This window comes from Eptatretus burgeri, chromosome 2, assembly GCF_056783735.1.
Source record: "Eptatretus burgeri isolate ZD-2024b chromosome 2, Ebu_testis_v1, whole genome shotgun sequence".
NCBI classification, from domain to species: Eukaryota; Metazoa; Chordata; class Myxini; order Myxiniformes; family Myxinidae; genus Eptatretus; species Eptatretus burgeri.
In genome coordinates this window covers 30,547,613-30,568,500 of record NC_140962.1, presented here as the reverse complement: position 1 = coordinate 30,568,500, position 20,888 = coordinate 30,547,613, and the positions used below count along the sequence as shown (strand labels likewise).

Genomic DNA, 20,888 nt, shown 5'->3' with positions numbered 1-20,888 from the left:
TCGTTTTCACCGAAAAACATCGTCACATTTACACAGACGTGTCAGGGATTATTATACAAACATTATTCTTTATAAACAGCTGCGTGTGACGGGAAAAAAAACTTCCTCGGTAATTTATAAAACACGTAAATACTGAAAACGGCTCGGAAATCGGACATTATCAAATATATTGTTGTGGTTACCAGATTCGCAAACCACCATTCAGGTCCCTTAGGTGAGGTATCTCGGTAAGTGCATGTGTAGTTAGGCCCAAACCCGTTGTCTAGTGGGAATACATGTCATTTATACGTGCTGCGACTCTTCAGGATAGCCGTTTTTCTTTTACTATCTTTATTTTGGACCAACCGCCATGATCACAACCACAACATCAACCACCGACCACAACCACCGCTTCACCACAACCGCCACGACCTTCACGCACACCTCACAACCGTAGCATCGCCACCGTTCTTGCCCCGCTGTGGGTACCGGTGTTGGACTCATGCAGAACGCACGTTGAACAGCGTGTACAAAATCACGGATTTTCTGCTTCAAAAACGGATCAAAAACGACACACGCCCACTTTTTGCCGTCCAATCGGTGAGCGAGGGGCGAATTGGCCCCGCCCCCAGGGCGATCGATATATGCAAATTTGTGGATCAAAAAGCCTTCACGCCCACTTTTTGTCGGGCCAATGGGGAGCGAGGTGAAAGGTCAAAGGGAGGGGGTCAAAGGCGAAGTTACGGGGGGATAAAAGGACGGTGTTCGTCAGTCAGAGGAGAGTCGCAAACGAGAACGAAAGAAGTCTGGAGCCCGAAGCCTGCAGTGGCTGGAGAAGCTGAAGAGAGTCGGACGAGGGGGTGCTCGCGTCGGTGCCAGGAGCTGCACGCCCGAGGGAGGCCGGCAGCGCGACCTGGCCGAGGTGGAGACGCACACCAGGGATAATAAAGATCCTCTATACCCCGAGCATCAGCAACCCCCTCCTGTTTCCCCCCGCGCTGAGATAGTGCGACCAAGGGGGCCCCGTTCCCACCCCCTGCCAGGCACTGTCCACGAGGCCCGCGGGTTGCGGGGCCATCGCCGCTCCGCGTCTCATCACCAGACGGGTAGGCCCGACCAGGTCTCGGCCCCAGGCCTACCTCATTCTTGAGGGTATTTCTTTTCCTTGGTTTTGGGTATGTGTTGTCGGCGCCGTCTGTGAAGTAGAATTGTGTAAGTGTTGCCGTGTGCTCGGTAGTCGGTATTAGCTCTGCACTGTGTTTTCACTTTTATGTTTGCTTTTTGTGTAAATGGAATTGTGTTTTCTTTTTTGTGTGCATTTGGTGGAATTGTATTTGTGTGCTTCCCGTGTGCCGAGAATAAATGTGCTTTATTGTTGAACTGTTCTCCCGCTTCGCTTCGTCTTTTCCCCATTGAACCCCCATCTTGCTTCACGTAAAGGGTTGGTAGTGGGCTGAGTACGCCCGATAATTAATCGAACCGTCGAGGTCGACGATAACACCGCTCGGTTATTCTGATAGTACGGAACGGGTCGCTTAAGTGGCCCGTGTCCGAAGTCGACCTGCGGCGAGGTGCGATCGCCCGGTCTACCCTCCGCGTGGGTACTTAGGTAGTTCGAATTTGGCGAGCAACCCTATCCCACGCGGGGGCTGATTGGCTCGATCGCGGTGAGACCGAAAGGTCCACCCGTGACTGGTTCCCGGCGTTAGTCCGAGAGGGTCACGACTGGATTGTCCGTCCGGTGGGCGACGTGCCGCGATTCGAGTTACGTGGCCGTCGCACGCCGGCGGGCGCGAAGACCGCAACACTGGTGTCAGGAGTGGGATGCAAATTCATCGCCCTCCTCGCGGCACTGGTATCGGAGAACAGGAAAACGGGCTCTCCTGTCTCCAGCGAAATTCACGGGAATCGGTCCAGGGGTGAGAGAAGCGACCCCCGATTCCCTCCAAATTACGAGCGATTCAAATTAACCCTTCACGAGAAGCAAGATGGCGTCTCAAGGCGAGCGGGAGCCGGGGGTATTAGAAATGTATATGTGTAATAATGTAGAGTCCATGGTCCAGGATGGAATCCCCGAGCAGGAAATGTTGATTGTGCAGGAACACGGACTCGCCCAACTGAACCCAGGGCCCGAGGTGGGTGCGGCAGCGGCCGCGGTGTATGACACCTCCCCCCCTCTCCACCAAGACCCTTCCCCAACCCCTGCCGAAACGGCTCACTTGAGTGCATCCGACATGGCCCAGCTATTCACCATGCTGGCACAAATGAATGCAGAAATAAAAAGCATGAACGAAAAGATTGATGCGAGTACACAGCAAATGAGGGAAGAAACGAAAAAGCTGCGGGGTGAGACGCAGAACATGGGCCGATGCCTGCAGGCGGGCATGAAGGCCGTTAGCAGGGAACTCGGAATGGCGACTCCACGTGTGGGAGCAAACGAGCTGGAAGGGGGTGCAACGGCTGACAGGCCCGCGGTGGAGGCGGGTAAGGAAAAAGTAATTCGGGAGACAAGAGACGAGGTGAAAGTAATTGCGAGGGAGAGAAAAGAACAATTAATACGGAGAGCAAGGATGAGGTACGCGGAGATCGTGAAAGAGCAAGGAGTGAAAAACAGGGAAGGACGGGAGCGACTTAAAGAGAAAGCAAGGTTGACCTACATAAAGATAAGGGAAAGACGCCAGAAAGAAGCAGAGACCAATAAACACGATGAATACGGGGTAAGTGACGCACACACACACACAGAGGTAGTGGAGGACAATGGGGGTGAGCTGGCGGACCGTCCAGGGACTCGGTGCGAGCACCTGGATGGCCTCCTCCAGGAACGAGGGGAGGGAGTATGCCCCCTTGAGGCGAGTCACGACCAGGTGAGTTCGGTCGTGCTTTGCGAGGTTGAGGGGACGAGTGCTGTGGACGGGTGCACGGAGAGCTTGGGGGGTATAGAGGCCCCGGAGACCCTTGTGGGGACACGAATCCCCAGTATGGTTGTCCCTGTGTGTGTGGTGCAAGGTGTGAGTGCGGCACCGTGTGTGGAAGCGACCCCGTGTGTGAGTGGTGTGGTGGCGATGGTGCCAGAGTGCGTGCTTCCCAGCACGCCGGGTGTGGATGGGGGCACCGTGTGTGAGTGAGGCCGTGTGTGTGAGTGAAACGGCCAGTATGAGTGAGGCACCACGTGTGAGTGGTGTGGTGGCGATGGTGCCGGAGTACGTGCTTCCCAGCACGCCGTGTGTGGATGAGGCACGGAGTGTGAGTGAGGCACCGCGGGTTAGTGCCCCCGCGTGTGTGGGTGAGGCACCGTGTGTGGAAGAGACCGCGTGTGTGAGTGTCCCCGCGTGTATGAGTGAGGCACGGTGTGTGGATGAGGAACCGCGGTTGAGTTCCCCCGCGTGTGTGGATGAGGGACGGAGTGCGAGTGAGGCACCGCGGGTGAGTGCCCCCGCACGCGTGAGTGAACGGCCGTGTGCAAGGTCGCTGTGTGCAAGGGAGACCGTGTGTGTGAGAGAGCGGTATGAGAGGGAGATGTCGGTTGGCATGCGGGAGCACGCAGCCGCGTCTCCCCGTGTGAATGTGATGGAGCGGACTGTGTGCGTCGTAACACGCAGGTATGCGTGTGTGGAATGGAGGCGACGACGGCGACATGTAAAGAAAGAAAGCCGAGTAGCGGCTGTAGTTGTTTCGGGGACCGTGCCGGGTTCGCCCAGCAGTGAGCACGCGGTTCGTGCTGTGCAACGCACGAGACCACCACGTGCTCGCTTGCGAGAGTGAAGTCCTGGTCCGGAAACGCACGCGGTGGATTTGCCGATCCCGCGGACGGACAAAGTTTAGGCAGGTAAATGGATTTGGACCGGACGGGTTCTCCACGCGATCGTGTGTGTTCAGCTCCAACGGGCAAAGCACATGTGTTCGCGTGGGAAACCCCTCGAGACGTGGGGCTTGTGTTTTTTTTTTTTATGCGCACGGTGACGTCATGGCTGCACGTGTGGTTGGAATCCGGCAGGAGGGGTATCCCGGCCGGATGGGACCGTCCAAGGAAGGACGAGGAACACGTGCAGCTGCATGACGTCACGGACAGGTGCAAAGTGCGCGAGCTCTGAGTTGCCGCGCAGGTGCTGCGCATGGAAAAAAAAAAAAAAAAAAAAAAGCAAGCCTCACTTTCGGGTGTACAGGATTCCTGGGCAAGGGGTGAAAGACCCCCTTACCTGGGCACAGGATGAAAACTAGTTAGGGGGAAGGGTTAGCTTAGTTAGACCGACTTCATGGGGCAGGGGTAAGTCCTCATGGAGTCCGTGGAATGGATTAGGTAGAGGGATTGTAGCCAGATTTAGGTTGGGAAATGGGAAATGATTTTTGATGATTTGGAGACAGAGACAGACTTTGAGTGTGTAGAGTTGACGTAGTTTAGCTACGTAGTGTTAAAAGGAACGTGCTGTAGTTTAAGGGACGACGTGGGAGCACGAGTTAGTTAGGGGAGGTAGTTAGAAGGATGGCAGAGTTCAGCGGTGTGTGTGTGTTGAAGAGTTGGTGAGTTGTGAGGTGAGTACGTGTACATGTTGAGTGAGTGAGGCCAGCGGGTCTGTGTGTATGGAGCGAATGGGGAATGCATGGTGCGATGAGTGATTGGGGGGAGGAGTGACTCCCGCCCAAGGGACCCCGGGGTCAGAGTAAAGTGAGTTAGCTGGGTTAGTCAAATTGAAAAATGGAGGTCGTTTTGTTGTTGGTGGGAAAGTAGGCTCGAGACCCATTTGGAGGGGTGCAGGAGCCCTGTTGACGGGCTTGGGAGCGTGGCTGCGAAAGGTGAGTATCGCTGAGTGGGTACCCCGGGCACCAGGCTAGTCGGCCGCGGTAGGCCATGGGCCCATGGGGGGCCGGGATAGAGTAGTGGGCACGGGTGCGCCTGCTTGGTGCGGGGGCCCGGGGCGCCATTAGCCGCGTGGGCAGTGTTGTGGGCACGGGTGACCCTCGGAAAGGGGCCCCGGAGGCCGGCCTGCCACGTGTGCGTTTCAGGGGAGGTGCCATGGGGGGCACTCCCCGGTGTTAGGGAGCTGGTAGGCTCGGAGGCAGTGTAGTGCCCGGGGGTGCCATAGCGGGAGAATCGGCAGAGGGTCGTGCCTGCCAAAGGGAGCCACGTGTCCCAGCCAGGAGACCGTGTGAGGGCACGGAGAGAAAATTGGGGGGCGAGGCCCGAAATTGTAAGGACACCAACACAGGCGACGGGAATCTGGGTTGTTAGAACCAATAGTTTAAGCGAGAAGCGCTTGTTGAAAGCCCCGGGGTAGTTTAACAGTTAAATGGTTAGGGTAGATTAGGAGATGTACCCCTCCGCACCATCCATCCCCTCGCTGTCGTTGTGGGCCGCTGGACCCACTTGGTGTTAAGATCGCCGAACTCTGGGGAGGCCATTCTGAGGCTTCGTTGGGCCTCGACACAGGACGTTAGCTCTCCCTTATTCCCCTCCGGGAAGGGAACGTAGGGGTTGGGAGTAGGCTAGGTGACAGGATAGGTTAGCCGAACAAAGACGATAAAGGGGGTTAGGGGACGATTTATAGAGGGGAAGTAAACATAAAAATAAAAATAAAATAAGTTGGGGCTAAATTGGAGTTTGACAAATTAAGGGAGTGGGTATGTACAGTGACAGGCAAAGGCGATAGGTTGGGAGGGAGACAGGTAGGTAGGTCCGAGCCCGCCTTCCAAGTGGCCAGCACCACCGCACTCCCTCCACCAACCTCCACTGAACGGCAAAGGCTAGCCAACTCCATCGGCTGGCCGTGTTTTGCTGCAAGGCAGAGGCCGGCTAACTTCATCGGCAGCTGTTGTTGTGCTGCAAGGCCTGTACCAGCCAGTTCATCTGCTGGCTGTTTTCTTCGAGGCCTGTGCCGGCCAGTTCATCTGCCGGCTGTGTTTGCCTGCAACGGTCTTCTTCTGCGGGCTGTGTTTGCCTGCAGCGTCCTTCTTCTGCGGGCTGTTTGCCTGATCACCTTTGCCATGCCATGCCCACTGCCCCTGTTCACCAGCCCCGTTCAATTTTGCTCTGCCCCCCCCCCCCCTGTTCATTTCCATGTGCGCCAGGATCAGAAAGCAACAGTTTGCAAGCTGCAAGAACTGCCCTGTTGGCAGCTACAACACGGGCCTGCAGTGGCGGCCCGTGCACCGTGTTTGTGTCCATGCATCCATTCGTTGTGCTCATTGCGTGTGCCACTTGAGCTGGCACGGAGACTGCGTTGTGCAGCCCATGCACCGTTGTGGTTCACTGCGTTCAGTTCAAAAGGGAGGCCTTGGACTGCGTGTGAGCAGCCAGCCACGTTCCCTGTCACCTGCATTGTTTGAGTCAGAGACTGCATGTGGGCAGCCTGGCTCCCTGCTAACTGCTTTTCTTTTGCAGAGTTCAATGATCCTGGGCCATGGTTTAGTGTAAAATTTGTAAGTTAAGGTTAAGATGTACTGTAAATATGAGTGCGCCCCCGGCATGTATGTCTTACCGCCGGCAATTTTATTTAAGTCGTCCGTGTGAGTGAGTTTGTTTAGATAGTTACGCAGCCCTCAGGTTATTTATTTTGGGGACACGAATACCATGAATGTCGCACTCAGGGATCCGTAGGTAAAATGTACTAGGGGAAAACTACACATGATGGCACACGAAAATTTGACGACTCGGGACGAGTCTGTAAAAAGGGAAGGGGGTAGTGTTGTGGTTACCAGATTCGCAAACCACCATTCAGGTCCCTTAGGTGAGGTATCTCGGTAAGTGCATGTGTAGTTAGGCCCAAACCCGTTGTCTAGTGGGAATACATGTCATTTATACGTGCTGCGACTCTTCAGGATAGCCGTTTTTCTTTTACTATCTTTATTTTGGACCAACCGCCATGATCACAACCACAACATCAACCACCGACCACAACCACCGCTTCACCACAACCGCCACGACCTTCACGCACACCTCACAACCGTAGCATCGCCACCGTTCTTGCCCCGCTGTGGGTACCGGTGTTGGACTCATGCAGAACGCACGTTGAACAGCGTGTACAAAATCACGGATTTTCTGCTTCAAAAACGGATCAAAAACGACACACGCCCACTTTTTGCCGTCCAATCGGTGAGCGAGGGGCGAATTGGCCCTGCCCCCAGGGCGATCGATATATGCAAATTTGTGGATCAAAAAGCCTTCACGCCCACTTTTTGTCGGGCCAATGGGGAGCGAGGTGAAAGGTCAAAGGGAGGGGGTCAAAGGCGAAGTTACGGGGGGGATAAAAGGACGGTGTTCGTCAGTCAGAGGAGAGTCGCAAACGAGAACGAAAGAAGTCTGGAGCCCGAAGCCTGCAGTGGCTGGAGAAGCTGAAGAGAGTCGGACGAGGGGGTGCTCGCGTCGGTGCCAGGAGCTGCACGCCCGAGGGAGGCCGGCAGCGCGACCTGGCCGAGGTGGAGACGCACACCAGGGATAATAAAGATCCTCTATACCCCGAGCATCAGCAACCCCCTCCTGTTTCCCCCCGCGCTGAGATAGTGCGACCACGGGGGCCCCGTTCCCACCCCCTGCCAGGCACTGTCCACGAGGCCCGCGGGTTGCGGGGCCATCGCCGCTCCGCGTCTCATCACCAGACGGGTAGGCCCGACCAGGTCTCGGCCCCAGGCCTACCTCATTCTTGAGGGTATTTCTTTTCCTTGGTTTTGGGTATGTGTTGTCGGCGCCGTCTGTGAAGTAGAATTGTGCAAGTGTTGCCGTGTGCTCGGTAGTCGGTATTAGCTCTGCACTGTGTTTTCACTTTTATGTTTGCTTTTTGTGTAAATGGAATTGTGTTTTCTTTTTTTTGTGTGCATTTGGTGGAATTGTATTTGTGTGCTTCCCGTGTGCAGAGAATAAATGTGCTTTATTGTTGAACTGTTCTCCCGCTTCGCTTCGTCTTTTCCCCATTGAACCCCCATCTTGCTTCACGTAAAGGGTTGGTAGTGGGCTGAGTACGCCCGATAATTAATCGAACCGTCGAGGTCGACGATAACACCGCTCGGTTATTCTGATAGTACGGAACGGGTCGCTTAAGTGGCCCGTGTCCGAAGTCGACCTGCGGCGAGGTGCGATCGCCCGGTCTACCCTCCGCGTGGGTACTTAGGTAGTTCGAATTTGGCGAGCAACCCTATCCCACGCGGGGGCTGATTGGCTCGATCGCGGTGAGACCGAAAGGTCCACCCGTGACTGGTTCCCGGCGTTAGTCCGAGAGGGTCACGACTGGATTGTCCGTCCGGTGGGCGACGTGCCGCGATTCGAGTTACGTGGCCGTCGCACGCCGGCGGGCGCGAAGACCGCAACAATATTTTACTTGGAAACTCACAAAGGGAAACATATAACGTTCGTCAAGCAAATCCGGTAACCGGATACTTTATAAACAGACGTGAGGACGAAGGAAAACCTCATAGAACCTCCATCAGATCGGGGATGAAACTTTACCACCACGTTAACCACCACGTTAACTACCACGTTTACCACCACGTTAACCACCACGTTTACCACCACGTTAACCACCACGTTAACTACCACGTTTACCACCACGTTTACCACCACGGACACGGTGCACGAAACAGTCATGACATGTCACGTCCACACATCCGCGGAGAGTCCGTACAGATCCAGATCTACTCGTATGTACCAGGTCCGTGTGTGCTGTGTACATACCTCCACCTTGTAGTATCTGTGGACTGTACATCCCGATCAGGACACGAACTGTACGGTACAGCTCGTAAAGTGGCTGAAGCACTCAAAGCCTCCAACGGAACGCCTGACTTGGCAAGCGATTACCAATCGCCGTCGATACAACAACACAACGGGAATCGCCCGAGCAACGTCTCAAATGAACAAATCAACACTTTTTGCGGAGTCGGAACTGCTGATACTTTCAAATCTGGAACTTACATCTATTTATCGTAAAGAAGTCGTTGTGGCCTGTTTCAAACCAAAAAATAGCCGAGTGGGCCAAAACACAAAAAACATGGCGGCTTCAGACCCCAGCGAAGTTACCTTGGAAACGCCTTAAGACCCCAGAGAGCGAGGTGGCCGAGGATCGCCTGATGAAGGATACAATTAAATAATGCCGTTAATTATTATCTTCAAAAGGGGTGTTTTAATTAACCCAAACTACCAATTTTCACTCTTGCACTTCCTTGGAGTTTTCTTAGTGTACATTCAAAGTTTCAAGCTGCTACATTTCATAGTTTTGGAGTTATGAAGGAGACACACACAGACACAGACACATTGCCTTTTATTAGTATTGTTACGGCTGTGGAAATTCGCAGAGCACCATAAAGGATATCCCCAAGATCAGTTATATCGCTAAGTTTGTGTTCAGATAGATTTCCCCACCGTTGTTTAATGGGATTTTTTCGTGTGGACAGGGCTGTGATCTTTGAGTTAGCCGTTTTTCTTTCGCTATCGTTATTTTGGACCAACCACACCGCCAACCACCAACCACCTTTTTTACAAGCACCCAACCACACCACCCTCACGACCATCACACAACACCAACCACGCGACCATTACAACAACCACGACCACCTCAACCACCAACCACACCACCAATCACCTTCTCCACAACAACGCTACAACCCTCTCCGCATCAAAAACTGTCTCTGCCATGCAGAAAGAAGAAGGGGTTCCAACACGCACGGGATTTTCCCTCACGCTTTCCCCCGCTTCGCGACGGGGGAAGGGGCGGATTGAACCAGGAGTCAAAGGTGATGTAGGGTGGGGGCCTGTTTTTGGGCGATAAATGTCCCTGGGCCACATTCCCATTGACGGCCACCGCAACGATTTCTTCAGCCCTTCGCGCGCCGCGAAGGGAGCCAGGGCGTTGGAGGTAAAACACGCCCTCCTTCTAGAGGCTTCCCGCGGGAGCTGGAAGAAGGCAGGGAGAATAAAAAGGGCGAACGAAGCGTTCACAGTCTCTCGGGAGTTGGTTGTTGGTCGATCGGTGGAGGTCTCAGTCTGGGTGGAGCAGTCAGTCGGTGGAGGTCTCGGTCTGGGTGGAGCAGTCAGTCGGTGGAAGTGCTCGACAGGGTCCATGGAGGGTCGCCCAACCAAGTCACCACGAGGGTGGAGGTAACCTGCGGCGGCCTCTGGGAGTTCCTTCGGTCAACCAAGCTCCTTGGACATAAAGGCCTACAGGTCCAGTCTGACTCCCTTGCCTTTGAGGGGGTCTTTCTTTGCTTTTATTTGTGTAAATGTTGTGGCGCCATGTCCCGCAAGTAGAACTGTGTAAGTGCTTGTGAATAATAACCATAGACGGTTGTAGTGCTTTTACCTTGCTCGTGTCTTGTCCCCTTCCCCCATTCATTGCACGACTGCTTATCCCTGTTTACGTGTGCATTATAAATAAATGTCCTTGTGTGAATGTTAACCCGTTCGTCGTGTCCTTTTTCCACAATTGAACTGCTATCTTGCTCTCGGAATAATAGCGGGCTTTTTCATAGCCGATAAAAGAATTGGGTCCAGTGAGGTCTCGCGATAATAAACCGCTCGGTTATCCCAGAACGGAACGAACCACTTAAGCGGTTCGTGTCCAAGCAGGCCTCGCTGAGGGACGGTCTCTCGGTAGGCTGCCCACGCGAATACTTAGGTATATCGATTAATTCGGCGATTGACCCTGTCACGCACGGGTAGAGTGTTGACTAGGCCGTGGTGTGCGCTTGGAGCACACCCGTGACTGGTTTTCGGCATTGTTCCGGAAAGTTGTGACTGAATTGTCCGTCCGGTGGGTGAGACGGCCGCCATTGGCTAAAGCGGCTGTCCGCACGCTGGGCAGGCGGCAGATTCGTAACAGTATAAATAATAGGATACCATTTTCCCTTTCTCCTCCCCCAAAAACCACACTCTTCTCTTCTGAATCAGACCAATCAGCAGCATACTTGAACCAGGCAACCCTGAGTGCACCTGATGACATCACGAGAGAGATGGCTTTCAACTGGGTTTTGGAGAAGAAAGTTCAGTTGCAGGAGGGAATGTGGAGAATGAGGAGTTTGGGCCGTCTCTCCCAGCCCCCATGGAAGTCCTCCCTCACTCAGACTCCTTATTAGAACATTGCCAGGGTTCAGTGAACACCCCTACACAATTAGTAGGAACCTGTACTGTGAGGCTGGGGGTGCAAACTCCAAGTTTACCCGGAAAGGCCTGAGGACCCACCCCACAGCACGTGGTGGGGAAACTGTTACTTTCTCATACCATTGAATCTTGGTGAGGACACCTTGCTCAGCTTAACCAGACCCTGAACAACCCCCTCCCCAACCACCACATCTAACCTTTTTTCACCCCCACATTCTGCATGTCAGACTATCTCTGATGCCTCGCTAATGGGGATACTAAGAGAGGGGAAGAAAGAGGGAGGGAGGGGGAGAAAGAGGGAGGGAGGGGGAGAAAGAGGGAGGGAAGGGGAGAAAGGGAGTGATGAGGGTGAGGAAGGGTGGGGGGAGAGCGAAGGAAGAGAAGGCAAAGTGAGGGGAGGGGAAGGCAGCGAACCGGGGCATTACCAGGGTGAAAGTGCTTTCAAAATCAATTGCAAAAGCGTACTTGTTGCTATTGCAGACTTTAGTTTCTTTGAATCCGTATTCTCAACCGTCACCAATAGCTGCTCTCTCTGGTGTTCGATTTTCATACGTTTCAGCATATTGAACTTTCAAAGTGATGAGCAAGGTCCATTGAGCAAAAGTGAGCATGGAAATTTTGGACACGTGCGGAATCAAACAACACCCGGACATGTCCAGAGACAAACACCATAAGGAGAAAAATACCATCTGGCCAAGTACGGAGACAGACACCGGGCGGAGGCAAACACCGTTCAGACAAGTACAGAGACAAACACCTCCCGGAATATCAAATAATGTGTGAATGCAACTCTGAACATTTAGAAGCATTACAGCTGAAATGTGATAAGCATGAGAATTTCTTCACCTGAATCAAATTTCAAAATTCTAAATGCGGAATTGACCTAAGCAGCAGTTCCGACTGCAAATAAAAAAAGTGTTCATTTGGCTAAATCACAAATCATTCGACACTCCAGATGACTCAAATCGTCTCCAGACAGTGTTTAAGATGAACACACTGGCTTGGCCAGCGATTAGCAATCGGTTATAGCAAACATCACCTGGAGATGCCTGGAATGTCAAAACAATGTCTGAATTAGACAAATGAACACTTTTGTAGCAGACGGAATTGCTGCCAAGGTCTTCTTCAGTTTAAATTTTGAAATTTGCCTCAGATCAAGAGATTTTAGAGGTTATCTATCGCATGTGTGGAAACTATACAAAGCCATAAACACTCGGAGATACCCGGGATATCAAACAATGTCCAAATTGAACAAATGAACCCCTTTTATTATAGCAGTCAGAACTGCTGCTGAGGTCAATTAAGAAATTTAACTTAGGTTAAGAGATTCTAGAGTTTATCGCATATGCGGAAATGAAGTAAAGCCATGAATACAGACATCTCTGGGCGTTTATAAGCATTGCGATATACCCGGTGATTTGTAGGTATGAAGATGAAGCATTCGATGATTATGAGTGAGGAAAGTGAAAAACAAAATTTTGAGCACTTTATCGTGAAGAAACCATTGTGGCTTGTTCCAAGACAAGACATTGTTGAGCAGGCCGAACAAAATGGCGAATGAAGACCCCAGCAACCTAACAGTGAGCTGTCTCAGGGGCTGACCACGAATGACGTTCATAAAGGATATAATTAAATAAGGACGTTAATCATTTTCAAAAGGGGTGTTTAAATTAACCCAGACACCCAATTCCATTCATGCACTACATTGGAGTTCTCTTCGTATGCATGCAAAGTTTGGGGCCACTTGGTTTCATGGTTATGAAGGAGAAGGAATGGCACACACTGACATTTATTGTTAGCTTATCTGGCATTAGAATTCCAGATAAGGTATTGTCATTGTACACTGTCCGTCCCTCTCCTATTTCAACTTATCCAGCCAAACCGCTGGGCCGATCCTGCTGAAATCGGGCAGCAACATTCCCCTCATGACTGGTAATGGGGATTGCAAAGATTGTTCCGGTCATGTGACTAAATAGGTCAAAATGGCGGTCGCGCAATTACCTTCTCCGGACCCACCAGTCAGAATGATACCAAATTTGGGTGACAACATTCGGCCAGGGCCCAGAGGTCCTATTTTTTATTAGATAAGCATGGTAAATGGTAGTGGTGTTGGTGTTGGTTCAACCATATAAACAAAACAGACTTTTGCAGTACCTTGACTTTAATTTAAACATCTCACATTTTTTTCCCATTCAAGTCAATGCATTGTTCTTGCAAAAGAAAACCTCAAAATATCACCTCGTCATTTGTTTGAGGTGGCCAATCAAAATCAATTACTTATGCTATTGAAAACTTAAGGCTATATAAGAGCTTTACTCAGTACTTGCATAAGAGAATGATAAATGAGTAGAGATAGCAACAGTTCCCAAAAAGGCACAATCTTTTAATCACTTTATGAGAGAACAACTTCCACAAAAGGATTGCTTCTTGTGATGGAAGGTTCAGAATTCAGGTCCTTCTTTCTTCAGTTTGCTGTAATCCAAGTTGACGGATAGAAACTGTGAAGAAAAGAAAGGAAAATAAACAGTATTAGGTTTCCCAAAATTGTGCTTTGACGCTTTTGCTTTTGAAAGTAACCCTACATTTGGACAAAAGAGCATGCACACACACGAGATGATCGGGGATATGTAATGTTGCAAACAGAAATTTTAAATGAACAGCTCATAATGACCTACTCTTTTAAAAGGCACCACAGCAGTCTCATGTCCATAAGCAAGCACAAGCAGATGGAGGTTCCTGAAGGGATGATGTACTCTACAATCGACATATTTTGCTTTGCCTGTGAAGCACCAAAATAATTTGCAGTCTGACTATTCCTTTGAATCTAGAAACTGAAACTCTGTCGAGACTACTGGGATGGGAATGCCATGAGCTCAGAGCTACAGTACTATGCAAAGGTTTTTGGTTACTCCAATGACATTTATACTTTAGGGTAAATTCATCAAATTATCATCAATGATAAATCAAACTTGTTTATTATTGTAAATTAACAGCCTGTATAAATGTGTGTGAAACAAACTGCTTAGGTCAGTAACAAGAACAGTGTCATTTTATAGTATGACTAGCAGAGCCTACCCATTGCTCCGCTGACAGACCAATTAGTTGTCCTGTTTGCCAAAAAATTTGGGCAAGGAGGAGAAGAAAAGGAAGACAAATTTTTCCGTGCATAGAGTGCTCTAACCTCGACTCCCCCCCCCCCCCCGGTCTCCGTCCTCACATCCCGCTCCACCCCATCTTCCCCGCCCGTCCTGCTGTCCCTTCCTACGAGAAATGTCACACACAATGAGAGGTTTTGACAGGTCCCTCTGGTTTTTTTTTGTTGGGGGAGCGATGAAGGAGGGAAGGAAAACAAGTTTACTCGTGCGAAGACTGCTTTAACCTCAACGCTGCGCAGGTAAAAAGGAAATTGTAACACCCTCTGCCACAACCATCAGGTACCCATCAGGTATACATGGTACAAATTTACATCTACAATTTACACCCCCCCCCCCCCCACCAACCGCACATCCCCGTGTGAGGCCGCGGCTATATAGCCTATGTTAACCCCCACACAAAGCTGGATTTGCAACTGAAAAGAGAGAAAGATATATATATATATATATATATATATATATATATATATATATATATATATATATATATATATATATATATATATATATATATATATATATATAGGCCAAGTGGTCTAAAGCTCTAATCTGTCTGAAGGGTGTAAGGGGTCTGAACTGTTAAGGTCTGAGGGGACTAAAGGGACTTAAGCAGTGTAAAGGTATAAAGGTTCGAGGGGACAAAAGCGTATAAAAGGTCAAAAGGGTGAAGGGATCTAAGTGTGTCTAAAGTGTTAAAATGGTCTTAAAAGGTAAGAGACATCTTAATGGGTCTTCTGGATTTTTTGAGTTGTCATGGTCCTTGGGATATGATGGGCATTTTGGGTCCTCAGGGTCTTGTAGGTATTTTGGGTTATTGGGGACTTTTGGGTCATCTGGGTCCTCTGCATCATCAGAGCCTTATAGGTCTTTGGAGTCAGGTCAGGACAGGTCAGGTATGGTATGGGAGCATGCACCAGAGCAGCACATCGCTGTGTCCACTTTCTGCTGGAACTCCAGGGGCCTCCATCTGGCCAGCTCCCAGGCAGATGCCTGACCAATCCCCATGTTCTTAAGACGCTGATCAACCTGCTGCAACCATGAAGCACGTGGTCAGCCCATTGACCTCCTCCGCTCACAAGGCTCCCTCGCTGAGAGAATCTGATGAGAAGGATCAACGTTAGAAAAACGAGCCACATCTCCATACAGCCACAGTTGACGCTCATAGACTGTGCAGGTAACAAATCTCATTTGAATCTCTCTCAACAACCGCTCGTTGGACACAAAGTCCGAGCAGTGATAGCCAAGGATTCTCCAAAGAGACCTGATACCAAAGCAATTAAGTCTCAGTCTCAGATCCCTGGTCAGAGTCCAAGTCTAACATCCATAAAGCAAGCATGGATGCACCAAGGACCTGAAGACTCAGACTTTCGTCGTTCTGCACAGGTACCAACACCACAACCTATGATTCAATGAATCCGCCAGAGGGCATCCCAGGACGGACCCAGACATCAACTGAACTCTGGCTCACAGCCAGCAGGGACATGAATATCACTGCCAAGGTAATTGAATCTCTCTATGACCTCAACATCCTCGCACCAAACAGGTACAGATAAGACAGCAGCATCCAAGATGTCATTGAAAACCTGGATCGTAGTTTTGACCAAGGAAACCTATAATCCCAGCAGATCTGACTCCTCATTCAGCACCTCATGGGCCCCAAAAGGATATCTGGAGTCTCCACAAAGATGACTGCATCATCTGCGAAATCAAGGTCAGATATCTTGACATTCCCAAACGATGTACTGTGGGGGCCAGTACACACCCCTGAAGAACTCCATTAACAACTGGAAATAAGTCAGAGATGATATGACCACAACCCACAGCACTCTCAGTTCCAGAGTATAGTTCAGACATCAGATCGATCCGTTTTTGTGGCACCCCACGAAGACCAAGAATCCTCCAGAGGGCATCCCGATTCACTGAATCAAACTTTTTGCAGAGATCAACATCGGCTGCAAGCAGCCCGTCAGAACTCTCATCTGCATTTGGTGAGGACCTGAAGGGCAAGGATACGGGCAATCATTGACCTCTTTGGTGTAAAGCCTGACTGCTCTGGACGAAAGTGCTCAAGCAGAGGGTGGCGAACCCTATCAAGAATTACACTGAACAACAAAAATTTTTTACTGGAGATGTGTAAAGTGATTTAGACTAATTGGGTACGCTGATTTCAAAAATCATAACCGTTTTGCTGTATCACGTCAGGATTGTCAGTAACAGAAATATTCCCATTGCCTAGAAGTCAGGATTTCAATGAAATTTACAAAAATTCATTTATTCATTTATTTCATCATGAATGCTTCAAAATTATAGAAATTACAGAAAATCTCCACTAAAATGTAATTAAAAATGCTTTAGGCATTTGGCTTTGCGTTTGTGCTGCTCTGTGTCAGTTTCACGATGCAGGAACCAGCAGAAATCGCCCATCATGTTCGGGTTGTGCCGCCCTTGGTAACGCGTCTCCATGAGTGAAATCTCTTGGTGGAATCGCTCGCCGTGCTCGTCCGATACTGCTCCCAAGTTGTCAGGGAAGAAGTTCAGGTGCTGGTGTAGGAAATGGATTTTCAGGGACATCCTGGAGCCAAGTTTCCTGAAGGACTCCAGCAGCTGCTGCACTATTTCTTCATAGTTGTCCGCGCGCTCGTTCCCCAAGAAGTTGTCCGTCACAGCTTTGAAGCTCCTCCACGCTGCCAGCTCTTTGGGGTTTAGAGTTGTCGGAAAAGTTTCGTCCTTCATAATCTGTCGGATTTGCGGTCCAACAAAGACACCAGCCTTGATCTTGGCCTCCGACAAGGTGTTGCCAAACTTTTCCTTGAGGTATAAAAACCCACACCCATTCAGATCCATTGCCCGTACAAAACTTTTCATCAAGCCGAGCTTTATGTGGAGTGGTGGAAGGAAAACCTTGGCTGGGTCGACAAGGGCGACATGCTTCACGTTGTGTCGACCAGGTACATGCTCTTTTCGCTCTTCCCAATCTTTCTTCGTCCAGTGATTCTTGTCGTCTCTGCTATCCCAGAGACAAAGGAAGCACATGTATTTCGTGTAGCCTGACTGCAGCCCTAACAACAGCGCCACCACTTTCAAGTCTCCGCAGATGTGCCAGTTGAAGTCATTGTACTTGATGGAATCAAGCAGCTGCCGCATAGTCTCATAGGTCTCTGTCATGCCGAACGCGTGAGCCAGTGGGACTGATGGTTTCTCGTTGCCATTGTGGAGGAAAACAGCCTTCAAGCTGTTCTTCCCCGAGTCGATGAAGAGGCGCCAGTCTGCAGGATCGTGATCACACCCAAGTTCTTTCAACAGACCGTTGATGTCACTGCAGAATGTCATCGTGTCTTCCATCTCAAAGAACTCAGCCATGTCTCTGTGACGTGCTCTGAACAAGGATATCTTGGTGTTAGGTTCAAGTAGATTCCACTGCTGCAGCCTTGATCCAAGCAGCTCTGCCTTCGCCTTTGACAGCGAGAGATCTCTTACAAGATAATTTAAGTCTCCCTGGTTCAGAAGGTGTGATTCTTGAGTGTCGGGTTCAAAAGGTTCATCATCACCATCCTCTTCACCACTGCTTACAGCTATGTTCTGATCATCTGGAGGTGTTGGAACGGGGTTCTCATCATCATGAGGCACAGGTTTACGAGCAGAGACGCAGTCAGCGTACTTGATGTGACCTTTATTCTTCTTGTTGAAGCCGGCGATGCTTGTGCAGCAGAAATAACAATCATCATGATGATTCTGCGGCTCACGCCATATCATGGGCACCGCAAATGGCATGCTCGCGCGCTTGCCCACCAAACACTGAGTCAAGGTTGTGTGACAGCTTGTGCAGCAGATGTGTGGTGCCCAGCTCTGTTCTTGGTCCCCCACCTTACACCCGAAGTAGTGAAAGTAGGCGGCCTTCATTTTCACTGCTGTAGATATACTTCGCTGTTGATCTTTTTTGGTATACCGACCACAGACATAACAGAAGTTGTCAGGATGATTGGTACAGGAACGCCTACTCATCTTTATCTGAAAGAAAGAAATATAACACAAGTTAACAACAATTGTACAAAATAGACATGTTAAAGACATATGTAAATTTCATTGAAATCCTGACTTCTAGGCAATGGGAATATTTCTGTTCCTGAAAATCCTGACGTGATACAGCAAAACGGTTATGATTTTTGAAATCAGCGTACCCAAATTAGTCTTAATCACTTTACACATCTCCAGTAAAAAAAAATTTTTGAAATTTGTTGTTCAGTGTTATCCGAGCAAAGACCTTGCCCAGCACTGTGAGCAGTGTCACCCCTCAGTAGTTGTTGCAGTCCTGGCTATCACCATTCCCTTTCCAGAGAGGGACAACAAGGCCCCTCTTCCAGTCAGTTGGGATGATACCTGTGTTCCAGGCAGAGCACTGAACTGCATGCAATGACATGAGTGCAGCATTTTCACCAGCCTTGGGAAGTTCAGCATTGATACCACAGATCCCAGGAGCTTTACCCCATTTCAACAAGTTTACCGCAGCTGTTTTTCCACAAATGAAGATGGATCACAGTTGATTGGATGGTCAGCAATAGGGTTAGTAACACCCCTGAAGTCCAATTCAACAGCTGGTGGATCAGCCTGGTACAGCCGCTCAAAGTAACCGGCATAGCGGGCTTTCACTTTGGACTCCTCTGTCAAGAGCCCACCACCCTCCGCTCTTGCTGCAGTCCACCGAGGGAGAGGCTTAGAGGAATGCAATGCACAAATTCCCCTGTAAGCAGAATGAGAATCACTTGAGCACAGGTGATGTTCTATCCCTCACAGATTCCTCATACATAGACCTCCTTGTCGAACCTCAGTGCACGTACAGTTTTACACCTCAACTCCCTGAACAGCTCAGTTTTGCCATTAAGCCTGGCCCTGCGACTCTGATCAATGGTATCCAGTATCCTTTGAGATAAAATTCTTCTTCGCCCTTCAGTGAGTTTGAAGACATCCACGGGCAACATCAAGGACGGTGGTCTTGAAGGCACTCCACAACTCTTCAGGACCCCACCCCCCAAAGCATCCAGACCCCCCCCCCCCCCAAATGTCCACTCAGCCTGTTCACAAACTCCTCAGCTACCCTCTCATCCTTGAGCTTGCCGACATCCAGCCTAGGCTGGAATGGTACCATTCTCCTGGATTTAAGCTGCAACTTCAGAGTTGCTACCACAAGCCTGTAGTCAGTATTGAGGAACTGAGCACTCTGGTAGACCCTGCAGGTCTGAGTCATCCTCCAGCGACCATCAACGAGCACATGTTCAATCTCCTTTACTATACTACCAGCGTTGGAATACCAAGTTCAGTGATGATCCTGTGGGTGCTGTAGCCATGAACCGGCCACCCTCAGGCTACGACTTCTTACAAAGCCAAGGAACTTCATGCTATTCTGGTTAATAGTTGCAGATTTTCACCTCAGCACCACCCCGACACACACTACCGACCTTGGGATATTTTGTTGTATTTGTACCTTGGGGTATTTTGGGTCCTCGAGGTTTTATGGGTCTTTTTGGTTTTCATGGTCTTTTGTGTCCTCAGGGATCTTTTGGGTCTTCTGGACCATCAGGGCCTTATGAGTCTTGTGTACTCGGGGACCTTTGGGTCATCTGGGTCTTTTTGGTCCTCAGGGGATTTGTGGGTCTGTCGAAGATTTCCTCTTCAAGCATTTGTAATTGGTGTTGCCAGGCCAAAGTGTGAATGAATGAATAAAGATATTGTTCCTCGCTTATAAAATATTACTTGAACTTTGGTAAAATGCTGCAGTTGAGAGGATTCCAGTAAACATAATTACTCATGAATTCTGTAAAACGTACATCTGTCTTCAGTTGATATTGATTTGTCAATTTTTGATTAAAACTATGCACCAACCTGGAAATGTTGCACAAGTTCCAGGAAGACTTAAAATATATCAATGAGTACATGATAAAACATAACTTTAGATATTTCTTATTTCGTTCACAAATTTAATGAATATAATGGATGGCTTTTTGTGTAGATGCATTGTTAAAGCTGCCAAGGTTCTGTGAGCAGCGCCAGTCAAATGTAATGTTGTTCTTCATCAGTGCTGAGAACGTGCTGAAGTAATGATTCACTCCCTTGATCTGTGTAATTATCTGTACCTCCAAACCCTGTGGAACCTCGAAGGGACTGTTGTGCTCTTTTCTGATTGGCTGTACTTGGGCCTTGCCTACATTGTTTAGACTGTTTCACTCCTTTCCCAGTAGCATAAAGCAGTTATTTTGATTTCGAACTATGGGAATGGTAACTCTTTCGCAAATGAAAAGCTATTTCTCTTATCCTGCTTGTTCAATCATTCCCCCCCACTCATCCCTGCATATAGGACTTGCATTAGTGTTGTCTTTTGAGAAAGTATTTCATTGATGGATTGTTTTTCTTTCTCTCTGCTGTATGTGCGCACGTACGTAATTAAACATTCTTCTTTGTATGCTGAACCTGAGCGGAAAATAGAGTTCATTTGTTCCACAGGTCATTGGGGTCTTTTGTTTCTTAAAGGGTATCTAACGGTCAGAGGTACAGTCGTGGCCAAAAATATTGGCACCCTCGCACTTTTTTCAAGGAATGCACCATTTCTTCCAGAAAATTGTTGAAATTAAAAAAATATTTGGGTATCCACATATGTATTTCTTTGGTTTGCAGAGGAACAAAACAAA

The 20,888-nt window shown here is 49.5% G+C and overlaps 1 protein-coding gene across 2 annotated transcripts in view; it reads right to left on the bottom strand.

Moving 5' to 3' along the window:
- Positions 1 to 13,199: 13,199 nt before the first annotated feature.
- The window catches only part of LOC147031722 (cytochrome c oxidase subunit FA4-like), a 40,669-nt gene continuing 32,980 nt past the window's right edge, over positions 13,200 to 20,888 (bottom strand). For both annotated transcript variants that reach the window (XM_085852913.1, XM_085852903.1), the window contains exon 4: positions 13,200 to 13,554. In XM_085852913.1, the coding sequence (XP_085709039.1) occupies positions 13,498 to 13,554 (57 nt within the window). In that variant the 3' untranslated portion in view covers positions 13,200 to 13,497. The remainder of the gene's footprint in view (positions 13,555 to 20,888) is intronic.